At 36.0% G+C, this 11,974-nt stretch overlaps 3 protein-coding genes across 3 annotated transcripts in view; 1 reads left to right on the top strand and 2 right to left on the bottom strand.

The window, feature by feature from the left end:
- Positions 1-15: 15 nt before the first annotated feature.
- On the bottom strand, positions 16-1,835 carry LOC18019882 (probable polygalacturonase). Its single transcript, XM_006402777.2, is given in 4 exon segments — positions 16-105; positions 107-585; positions 667-998; positions 1,207-1,835. Coding segments are annotated over 4 exon segments (1,476 nt in total). The 5' UTR covers positions 1,809-1,835; the 3' UTR covers positions 16-42.
- Positions 1,836-2,464: 629 nt separating this feature from the next.
- On the bottom strand, positions 2,465-6,550 carry LOC18019881 (transcription factor bHLH60). The gene is made up of 6 exons (XM_006402776.2): positions 5,512-6,550; positions 5,310-5,423; positions 5,154-5,219; positions 3,945-4,013; positions 3,722-3,793; positions 2,465-2,929 (listed from the first exon to the last, which is right to left on the bottom strand). Exons 1-6 carry the CDS (start codon positions 6,043-6,045, stop codon positions 2,657-2,659), a joined length of 1,128 nt encoding a protein of 375 aa, XP_006402839.1. The 5' UTR covers positions 6,046-6,550; the 3' UTR covers positions 2,465-2,656.
- Positions 6,551-11,936: 5,386 nt separating this feature from the next.
- Positions 11,937-11,974, top strand: part of LOC18019880 (OTU domain-containing protein At3g57810) — a 2,517-nt gene continuing 2,479 nt past the window's right edge. The window contains exon 1 of the mRNA XM_024156965.1: positions 11,937-11,971. The gene's annotated coding sequence lies outside the window, so the exon portion shown is untranslated. The remainder of the gene's footprint in view (positions 11,972-11,974) is intronic.

The raw sequence follows: 11,974 nt of genomic DNA, 5'->3' as shown, positions 1-11,974 counted from the left end.
GTTTTACAAGTTCTTGGTCAGAAATCAGAATCCAAATCTCCACTAGATCAAACATAACAATGATTCACCAACAAATACATATTCAAACTCAAACAATTTCGTGTAAAAGACCAGAATTGAAACCAACAAACGACACATTATTCACAGTGGAAGGTCTAAATTCAAGAGGAACATTCCAGGCATTGAGATTATCATCTGTCCATTTCAAGTCAACATTCTCAACGCTAAAGCCTTTCACATGTTCCATAATAATCCCAGCCGTGGCGCTATGGTTGACTAGACCTTGACATCCAGGTCTATAATCCACAAGCCCTGCACTGTAATTACTCCATCTTCTGAGAGTAAGGTTCATGTTCTTGAACTTTATGTCTGAGAGTAACCCGTTTGGAGAACCCGATAAAAATACTCCGTTTTCGGAATCGATTGTTATGTTTACGAATAGGAGATTCGAGACTGAGCCTTCCTTTGAAGATGAGTCACGCGGGCAAGTTGTTATGTAGATAGGTTCAGCTCTTCCCCACCACGAAGGATCGTAGTATCGTGTACTAATGTTTATATTCGAAAACGTAATGTCACTCACATTTCCTGCACAAAAAGGGCGCATTTTGGGGTTACATTACATGAGTTTTTGTGTTCTATACAGCCAAAGATGAAACCTTTTTATACCTCCATCGCGTATTTGCATGCCAAGGCCTCTGTGAGACTCGAAAATAGTGATGTTATCAAAGACAAGACCTTTGAAATCGAACCAGCTCGCACTACCAAGTTTAATGGCCGAGGATTTAGTCCGGATCCAGCAGTCTGTAGCGGTTAAATTGTAGAGTGGAGCAGTGTAAGTCTTGGGACAGATTGCGTCATCTCCTGTGTCGATGTGACACCGAGTTATGACAGTGTTGTTAGAATCTTCAATGTCGATGCCATCGTTATTCGGAGTGTTGAATTCCCCTAGAATCGTTACGTCGTGGACTGATGTGTTCTCGCACCTCACGATGTGCAAACTGCAAACCAAACCAAAACAGAGGTTTAGGCATCTTGAGATTACTGTAAAATGGTAAAGCAGGAGTAACGTGTAGATTACATGAGCAGATTCTGCAATCGAGCAATCATTCACTGACTAATTCTACATTTTGTTTGAATCTGGGTTCCTAAGAATTCTTGATCTCTAATCAGTCAATAAGCAAGAGAAGAGCAGGATTAAGAACTAACCACCAATACGCAGGCTCTCGAAGCGTGATGTTCCAGATTTCAACATTCCTGCAATCAACGAATCCAACAAGCCTAGGTCTACACTCATCACCCAAGCAAGCCCCAGTCTGATTCCAGCTCACCATCACGTTCTTCTTCTCGTCGAATCTCACCACGAACTTCGATCCCTGCCCGTCGATTGCTCCTCCGCCAGTGATTCCAACGTCCGTCGCGTTGTTCGCCACCACTACGTACCAATCAGACGAAGACTCCGCCGGATAATCTTCAATCCTCGGTCCCCCGAGAAGCACGGCGTTCTCCGTCACATCGAGGAGGACGCCAGATCGGAGATGGAGTTTGGCGGTCAAATAAGTGCCGGGAGGAAACGTGACGCGGCAGATGGAGGAGGATGATGTGTAGTGACGATTGCAGGCGTCGATTGCGGACTGTATCGCGGAGGAGTCGTAGTGGATTCCATCGCCGGTAGCGCCGAAATCGGTGACGGAGAGGGACAATGAGTCGCCGGGAAGTTTGATGTTTGGAGATGACGTGTACGAACGTGATTGGAAGAGGAATAATAGAAGGATCAATGAGATGCTTCGCATCAGTAGCGGAAAGCCCATTTTGCGAATCTTGAGGTCTCTAGTCTTTATCCAATCATGGACTTTATTGGAGCTATGATGCTAATCGTTTAATTTATTAAACTAAGCCGGTCTTATTTCATGCTTTGCTTACGTAACTCTTTTTTTGTTTTTTGCTAAATGCTTACTTAACTCTTGTTCAATCAAAATATCTGCCAAGTATTTTCAACTTGGTTGACTGCGCTAAACTACCTCAAATTAATAATGACTTAATTAAAAATGTTTTAGAGTTCTGTGTTTTATTTTTAATGATCATAGGATGCGAATCATTGGTGTATTGCTTGAAACAGATGTGAATGTTACAACTTACAAGAGATTTTGCACCAATTGTCTCCGTAAGATCTCTTTTATAAAGGAACCATGTTTTTTTTTTCATCTGTTAACAAACTTTACATTTATTATAATCGAATCCATTTTCTATCGGATGCGTTAATTTAGGTATTAAAATTGCCAAGTTTACATATTTGTTTTGGTCTCTGCAATTACGTGTGTATTAAGGGAAAATGTAACTTTTCATTTTTATTGCTATTTGTGTAAAATTAGGAATATTTTCAATTTAATCGATTACCCATTTTCGAAATTGCTAATTTCAAATGATCATAAGTATTCTACTCATCACTTGCAGTACAGACATATCCTATATTCTACATTGTAAGAATCTGGTAAAAATAATAAATAATCATGTACCAGTTTTGTCACTCTGAACCAAATGACTGATACCTTCTTAACAGATATCTAATTCTTATATATATTTATAATTATTATATCTAAATAGAGAGACAAGCTTATACGATATATATACAGATTCATGATCTACTGTTTTTCCCAACTTACAGCTCCATTTTGACCTGATTTGGGTGCAAATGAGCAGGACCCACCATTAAATTTTCAGAAACCGCCATCAAATTGTTGTGGTCATTGCCATGATCTTGATCCTCTTCTCTTCCCCAAGCCGGCTGGTTCAAGCCATCGAAAGGCCATTGTTGCGGTGGTGGTGGTTGCAGTTGCCGGTGATGATAGGAGTGTTCAGCCTCAATGGCTTGATGAGGCCAAGCAAGCTGCATTGCTGTCCCGTTGAAGCTCCCATCCATTAAAGAACCGTTCTGTTGGGAAAAGAAAAAGAAAAAAAAAAACAAGCCAGACCCGGAAAAGATATCAGCTCAGGATCATTCATTCATGAAGATCTTGATCTAGTCAAAGAAGTCAACTATTGTTGCTGTGTTATTATTATCCTAAAAGAACAAGGTTTAATGAGAGGGACCCTGGCTATTTAATGGTATGTACAAGCTGTAAGAAGAAAGAGAGAGCATTTATTTTCTTTGGTCCAAAAGATTTTGATGAGAAAAAATTATACTCCAGTTTCGTATGGTAGATAGAATCCACAGGTGATTATGAGATTAGATAGGTCAAAAGAAAAACTTTGAAACAACAAGATGTTGGAAGAGACCCACAGAAATTATTGAAGAATAAAATAAATTTTCTTTTTAAAAATAGTTCACCAAAGCTCATCAATATACACATCCGACATGAGTCACAGAAGACACAGAAAGGTTTACAGAACAAAGGTGGTCCGAGTTTTGACCCACTAAGCTGTTTTTGTACTGTGATTTGCACGGTGTGTGTGTGTGTGTTGTGTATTTATTTTCCCTGAGTTTCCTTCATAAGAGTAGACGTTGCTCTTCCTAAGCCGTACTCTAAAATGGTCTAAATTAATGTTTGTAACTTTGTATACCCAAAAGTTTCTCAAAAAAGACGCATAGTTTCTCAAAAGTAGAAGCTGCTAAAAAGAGGTATAGTGTCCTATGTTTTAGTCAAACGAGCAACACATGGACCAGGTTTTTTTCTATAGTAGAGTAATCAGAAGAACCAAGTATAGTGTGAGATTAGGTACTTACTTCTGAAGCCAATATTGTGTCGAGATTGAAGTCGATTCTGGGGTTTACCGCAGCAAGTCTCATTGATAGCATCTGTGGAAACACAAGTCACAGTTTTCATGAGACTGTGGCACACAATTCTATTCATTTTCAAACTGTTCTGAGTTGACCCTTTGGCTATGTCTTTTAAGGCTATTGTACAATATAGGTATAAAGAACAAAACTGGACCACGGAAAGTCTCACCTCCACTTGACGTTGTAAAGACTGGACATGGTTAATGATTTCATCCAGCACCAACGCGGTACCTTGAATCTGCAGGTCAAAGACTTTCTGGTAAGCTTATGATTCATTTGCTTTTACAAAGCAACAAGAGTTCCTAAGAAGCTACCTATTTGTTAAGAGTTTTTGATATTTCAAAGAGAATACACAAAGATTCCAAAACACACAATGAAAGAAATAGAAAGAGGATGACCCTTTAGTCTAAAGCTAACATAAATGGCATCTACAATCACAATGATAAAGCTTCAAAGTACTACTCTAGTGGTTCATGGAACAATCAATCAAGTCCTCACAGCTCACCTAAAGAAAACAATTTTTTTTACAAACACTGATGTTTCATATCATCATCTCCATCTCACCAATAATTGCTGCTAACTTCTAACATCAGGGATGAATAGATTAAATTAGTTGTCTGGGGGAGTGTCACATCATGTTTCCAACTAATTAGGTATGTGGGACTCAAAGAAATATCAATTTTTGTAAAGGATCCATTGCTTTAATCGTCCTTCTAAGAGTCATTGTCTTTTTTCCTTGATAGATACCGAACTTATTAGAGACGACACAACCCCTTCTTCACCTTCCATAGAAAGCTTGCAACTTTTTTCCCACTTATCATCAAAATATGGACCCCAAAACACACTTTGATCTTGATCTTTCCACCAAAATCTGTCCCCTAAACCCAAAACCTTAATGGCACATTACAGCTAGCATCCCCACTTCCTAAGGTCATTCTCGTCATTTATAGATTAATCCCTCAAGCTCAATGAACACACTTTGAGAAGAGGAAAAAAGAATTCGATAAAGCTTATACCCAATCAATTCCGTGTGACTAGTTTAACCTTAAAGCTAAGTGTACCCGTGAGATATTTCTCCCCACACGGAAATAATAAAGTTTAGATCTTTAAGGCATTACACAATTAACCAACTGGCCACTTTGGCACACCAGAAACCACTTTTCTTCATAAAAAAAAAAGCGAGTAAGCAATCCACTTTTTGGGGAAGAAAAAGAAGTGTGAAGGATTAAGACCCTTAAACAAAGACTAAATCATCAAAATTTTATATTCTTACTTTTTGGGTGAATCAATTTAAGGAAAAAATTCTGTCGTTAAGCACAAATGAAGACCTAATGATTGATTACCATATTGATCACACGTCAATATCTGTGAGACAAACCTTATCACAGCCAGGGACCAGCTCCTGTAGCAGCTTCATTCGTGCGTTAATCTTCTCCCTTCTTGCCTATAATCCAAAATTAGTGATGAATTAGTGCATCATCAACTGATTAAGACCAAAAAGAGAAATTTGTGAAATCTATGAAATGAAAGTTACTCGTTCTGCTAAGCTATGGCTATCGGTTGCTTGACCACGGCGAGCTCTAACGTGAACATAAGGTAGCTTCTCGGTCTCTTCAGAGCTTTTGTTCTTCTTCGTCGAGCTTTTAACCTAGAAATTTAGGGATTCATCAAATCACTGACTTGCTTAGCAATCTGACGAAACGAAGAACCGAATACAATACCGATTTGTTTCTCACCTTCTTCTCGAATTCTTTCCTCTTGCCAGATCGATTGTTCTGGCTAGGGCACGGGCTTTGATTCTCCACCGCTTGATCAGAAACCAACCGCTGAGATGAATCGGTCTCAGCAGGCTCAGTCTTGACTCTGTCCAGATTTGCGCTGGAATTGGAAGGCACTGAGCTCGTCGTAGTCTCGCCGGAGACATTTCCGTTTTGTTGCTCAGTGGCAATCACCGAAAAACGAGCTGCTCGCTCCATGAGAACCGAGTTAGAAGGGAAAGCCAATGTCCCGAAAGAGTGAAGCGGTGGAGCGATATCAACACCGATTCCGGTGACGGCCGCCTGAGAAGACGATGAATCAGTGAAATGAAGAAGCTCCACGGCTTGGGTAGGCGGAAGCTCGAGCAACGCCGTGAACCCACCGGCGTTCTCAGGAGGAAGCGTCACTAGTTGCCGAAATTCGTCGCCGAGATGAAGCGATTCAAGCCCTGTTGCTTCCCGGCACGGCCCACCGCCGCCGGATCTAGCTCCAACTCCTCCAGTCAGATCCATAAACGGAGCTCACGGGAAAACTCTTACAACTCAAACCAATATCCGAAACCAAATTCAAGAAAAATCCCGTCGCCGTGTGATTCAATGTTTGTGAGTTTGGAATCTGATTTCTCAGGCGAACCTCCAAATATAGATAGATAGAGAGAGAGAGAGAGAGAGACTTGAGTAGAAGAGAATTTGACTTTTGTCAGTAAGCGAGCATATCGCGGCGAAAACAGGTAGAGAAATTAACGCGAAGAAGGTGCATCAATGGCGGTCAAAGAGTCTGATATCCCTCTCTCAGAGAACTTCCCGAAGAAGGTATTGTTGTTTGAAAGAGACTCTCTTTCTCTGTCTAGTGAGAGAGAAGAAAAGCTTTACTCCATAGCCATTTGGAGTAGGACGAAAGCAACGTTAGCTGTGGAGTGCGTCTGTTAAATAAAGAGGGCACTCTTAGAGAGAGAATCCAATTTTGGTTATTGTACGGTACGGTCTTTTTTTTTTAAATCTGTACAATTTTTTTTTCCTGGATCCCAATGGATATTAGTTGGGCCTTTTGGGCTTTATCCGGTGACTCTTTTTTTTTTACCCCTGGTTATTAATTTTCTTTATTTTAAATGTATAATTATTGTATACTGTAGTATTATTGTCAAAAATAATTCATTTGGGCGTACCAGATAACGGCACATATTTATTAATCCAATTGGTAGATTTGATTTATTCTTCCGCAGGACCAGCCTGCTGTCTCTGACCTCCTTTTTCTATTTTTTTTTATAAAATAAGTTTGAATAAATAAATAATGCTTCGTATATTATTATCAGTAGTTAATGCCATAAATGGGGTTATATCAGCTTCTGACTTTTCACGGACTCCGATTTCGGTGTGAACAAAAATGTTAATATAAAAATCGTAATTTTAGAGTTTTGTTGACTTGTTATATCGGAAAATAATTTCACAGTAAATAAGTCTTACTGTTTTTAGCTAGCATATAGCACCAGTTAAAACTTTAAAAACTGTAATTATCTCACCTGTCGGATGGATGCCACGAGATTTGGCCTGAGTGAATTATCAAAGAATGGAAAACTTTCAATCTCTTTTTGGAAACATTATGGAAAATAGGACGATTTATTAATATCACTTCAATTGCATTGATAATATTATGGGCTTGTAATAAAAATATTAAAAAAAAAAAGTAAACCGGACTTAAAAAGCGGACAAGCTTTATTTTGAGCAAAATTCAACAATTAAATTCCTAAAGATTTTTAAAAAAAAAAAAATTCCTAAAGATTAATTGATATTCAAAATAAAAGGTTATTTTATTATTGGGGGATAGGAAGGAAAGTTATGGACAATAAACAGGTGGGTCCCGTTTGAGCCGTGGAATATTCTGTTTCACACAATGGGCCGAACAGAAAAATCAACTTCTACTTAAGCCCAAAGGCCCCCAAACTTAAATTCCATTTCATTGCAAAATCATCACTTAATTATGATTAGTCTTCATGTTCGATTTGAAAGAGAGAACAAAATGAAATAAAAGTTTACCAAAATTTCTTTAAAAGTTCCGAATTTAACTATACGAATCCCTTATCTATTTAGATTTGAGCAAACTTTCAATTTTCTAAGATAAATAACGCAATTACGTTTAACAGGTTAAAAATCTTAGATTGGTGTTCAAATTCGCAGCACCTGAAGTCATGGCGACGATTCAATATTTCAAACATTCAACATTTTTACATAAAAAAATTTAAAAAGCTAAAAAATACAGCATTCACAATTTAAAACCAATAATCGTATCAACATTGGAGCAAAAAACACTAACCTTATATAAATCTTACCGACATATCCTCTCATAAAAATCCAGAAGAAGATAGCATTATGGTAAATATCTATAAGAATTAGACCCAAAAAAATATCTATAAGAAGAGAAAAAATAACATTGTAATATTGGTTAAGGGTTTACGATTTTAAATCGATTTGTATCACCTATTGGTGCGTAAGGTTTGGTGTAGTAGTAAAGTCTCAATCAAAGAGGAAGGTACAATCAATTTTGGCATTTCCAATTTGGCAACGTTACTTACTCTCCCAACGTCCAATGCTTCTTTAGAGTTGAGAAATTGATGTGTAGAGCTCGTAGCCAATTCTTTACCCAACCAAATACGTACGTACAATACAAATATATATTTTAATTTATACACATTCACATTTTAATCTGTTAATAACTCATATATATATAAGATATATTGAAGTATGCGGCTCCTTTCCCGTTTTAATATATATAATTAAATTACTAGAGTCAAACCGACTATGAAATATGTATAACATCTTCATCAATAGAGAGATTTAGGCGGGGATTGGTCACTAAAGTTTTAAAATGCATATTTCTCGAAACATAATTATCCATAACATGCAAAAAAAAAATTATCAGCATAAGCATAATTCATTTTAAGCTGATGTATCTTTTTTAATATCATACCATTAAATCTTTATCAAAAATATCATTTTCTACTATTGCAGAAAAAACGTCATGTTTTTTTGGATAACACTCTCTTAACATATCGCATTGATCGTGATGAATTTAGAATGATGGATATGGGCGAGACCACAAAGATTTGGGGAAAACTAAAAATTTGCTGATGAATAAATAAATATATTTATAAATATTAGATCATTAGTTTATAAGTGGGCCTGGATCAGCGTGCAAGCCACGTGACTCTGCCCCAGTAAGCATCTCTCCGGAGTGGAGTGGTGTGTGGGATTCCCTTCTTCCCATATACATAATGTATCTCAATCAAATTGTTCTTCCTTATGTGTTTTAAGGAAGAGGTATTTTTTGTTATTTGGTGAAAAATAGTTTTAATTCTGTATAACTTACATTACTCGACAGCTGTTATAGATCTGATATGCATGGGAACCACACAACAACATACATGAACCTCTTTTCTCTTCTAAACGAAAATTTTCCTTATGGGTGCATAATTCTTTTCGAGTCGAATACTAGAGCATATTAGTTTTGTCTTATCCCCATATGGTGAATAATATATCTTGTTCCAAAAACTGATGAAAAAGCAAGCTGTGGATTTTGTGTTTCGTTAATAACATGCTAATATAGGGATTTTTTTCTTGGGTAAAATTTTAAATAAAATATATATGAATTAATTTAATATTGGGACTCAAAATTTAGGTGATGATCCAGTTACAATACTATTTTTTATTGAAATTTAATTTTTTTGAATAACAAAATAAATAAAGAATTTAAAGAATCAAAGTCAAAAGTAGCTAAAAACAATTAGGCATGATAAATGTTATAAAGACGACCATAAAAGACCACAAGGAAATTTAATTAAACGAAGCTCAACGATTGTTTTACTTCGAACCATCTTTAGCGAGTATCTTTGTGAACACCTTTGAACCATCTTTAGCGAATTAAAAAAAAAAGGATTTAGTTGTGTTTAGATAGATTTGCAATATATTTAAAACGCATCAAACACCATGGACGCATTTCAGTTTAGCTCCCTAACCAAAAAAAAAAAAATTCCGTATGCTAAATTTAGTAACCCCGAACACTCTAATTTTTCAATATATATTTCAAATGTTTCCGAGAAAGATACAGTGCCGTGCCTTTTTTATTCAGAAAAGACATTTGCTTTAGGCCACTAACAAAATTTCAAAAATTAAAGACCATATCTTTATAACAAGTAGTTTAATTAGTAGATTGAATTTATTTTTATATGTAGTTTTAACCATTATAAGTAGATTATATGATTTAATTTTAAGATTTTAAACAAAATATCATACACTTACATCTATATATTTATATCATTATACTAATATATACATAAAATAAAATAAATGACTAAATTTTTATTTTAAAATAGAATTTAGCTTATAATGATACGTAAAATTATTTATAAAAAAGTTTAAACAAAAAAAATATAAAGATATAAAGTTTACCTTATGCTTCTATAAGTCTAGGCACTGAGAAGATACCTCTATATAAGTTTTCTACGGTAAACGTTTACACACGTAGGATCTGTCATACCTATACTATATCATGGCACAATGATCAAGACTGATATAGTGATATGTAATTTAGAAAGTACGTTATAGATAAACGAGTGACGCAAATCGAAACACTTCTAGCAATCATTGTTCACATGATAGATAATTTCGTTGGACTCAGCCGATTTTCTTATAACAGCAGTCTGTACATTGAAGTTTTGAGATTGAAACTCTACTTACTAGCTAATGCATTAATTAATTAATTGTACGTACTTTTTCAGCATTAACTTGTGTGAGCATTTAATATGCAAAGACAGTTTGTAAGTTCTGTCTAATCAACAACAAAAAATTAATTGATTGTTTGCGACGGAGTGTCACTAAAAATCTTAACCTACGACTTCAAAAATCACAAAGGCGCTTCACATCATTTTCTTTTATCACATAATTCTAATTATCCTATGGGTGTAATTATAAAGTTGCTGATTTTCTTGTTCGTAGTGTAGTGTTTGTATTAGACATGTGGTGTTTTCATTTGTGCGCATTTATTTGCTCGATTAGTTAACTGCGGATGTACGTAAACCATATTTTTCTCTAGTCAACTAAAAATAATTATTTTGGTAACAAAACGTAAATGAAAGAAAATTAATTTGGATCAACATTTACCTTATACATTCAGTAAAATAAAACACCATGTAAATGTAGTAACAATGATGATATAAAGCTGCGCAGATCGGCAGATCTCGATTAGAAGCTAGAACATATCTTATTACAAAAACAAAAAAAAAAACCTTAAAATGATAACTGGAAGAAATTTTTGATGATATAAATATTCGCAGATATCGACCAGAACATACGATGGGCCCAGAAGACAAGGACCAAACAATGTGGGCTCATAAGATAAGGACCCAAAAATGACTTGTGATAAAGTTTGGGCCGACAAAAAAACCCTCGAAGCTCGAGATAATCTCCTGTGAAACCCGAAGGCCACAAGAGGTAATGATGGGTCCCACTGAACAAGTTGCACGACCAGTGATGTGTTGGGTCTAAATGGGCCGTGAAAATGAGACATCTAAATGGGCCCAGCTCATTCATTGCTTGCCAGAGTCCTTTGTGTTTGTACCATAAACGGCAAGCTGTTCGCGGTACACTGACTGCAATTCTTGCCGGTTTTAGGAAAAGGTTTTGCCGATTTTAGGAAAAGGTTTCTGACACGATAAACTTTTTGTTGGGTTCCAAGATATCAAAACTACGGACGAAAAACATAGGTTTATTTTAAAAAATAGCACTGTAGTATTAGTAGTATTCTACAAGAAAAACTGTAACTAAAGTTCAGTAGACGTTATGATTATACTTATACATCAGCTAAAATAATTATATCTTTTTAGAAAAAATTACCTGTTAGTTTTTTTTAAAAAAAATCGATTAATCGGAATACTAATGGTGTTATATGTGAAAAACATAAGCAGAGCTGTGTCTTTTTCTTTTTTTCGTGGAGATCCAAATTCCTTAAGAAAAGTTGATTATTTTTGAAAAAGCCCCTGGTCTTTTTGTAGGAAGTTAGAAAGGATTTGATTTGAACCAAATAAAGAATAATATTAATTCTTAAATATGCACTTATTTTTCTTTCTTCTGAAGATTTTCTTTACCGAGGAGAGGAAAATTCAAAACTCCTTCGAGAGTGCACATCCCAAGTCCCAACCAGGCAAACCATGATTGTATATGTTTGTACAAACCTATTGGAAAAATGTTTTCATGCAAAGAGAACGCTCTTTATTTGAACATATAATGGGCTTGGGTTTTAGTAAATTGAAACAGAACCTAGCCCAGATATTCGGCCCAATTAAGCCCAATAGGTGCCGCTAAACGGCAACATTTAGTGATTAGATTGAGTAAAGCGATGGTTGTTCAGTGAGTGCAACAGACGATGCTTCTCGCGTCTTTCGGCTCGTCC

The sequence above is a fragment of the Eutrema salsugineum genome, unplaced genomic scaffold (genome assembly GCF_000478725.1).
Source record: "Eutrema salsugineum unplaced genomic scaffold, Eutsalg1_0 scaffold_19, whole genome shotgun sequence".
Lineage (NCBI taxonomy): Eukaryota > Viridiplantae > Streptophyta > Magnoliopsida > Brassicales > Brassicaceae > Eutrema > Eutrema salsugineum.
This window is presented reverse-complemented; position numbering and strand designations above follow the sequence as displayed.

Excerpts from the sequence above, each read along its gene's own strand:
- LOC18019881 (XM_006402776.2), bottom strand. The coding sequence starts at position 6,045 with ATGGATCTGACTGGAGGAGTTGGAGCTAGATCCGGCGGCGGTGGGCCG. Across the intron at positions 5,424-5,511 it reads GGAAAGAATTCGAGAAGAAG|GTTAAAAGCTCGACGAAGAA; the intron begins GTGAGAAACAAA and ends CTAAATTTCTAG. Across the intron at positions 2,930-3,721 it reads ACACAATATTGGCTTCAGAA|AACGGTTCTTTAATGGATGG; the intron begins GTAAGTACCTAA and ends TTTTCCCAACAG.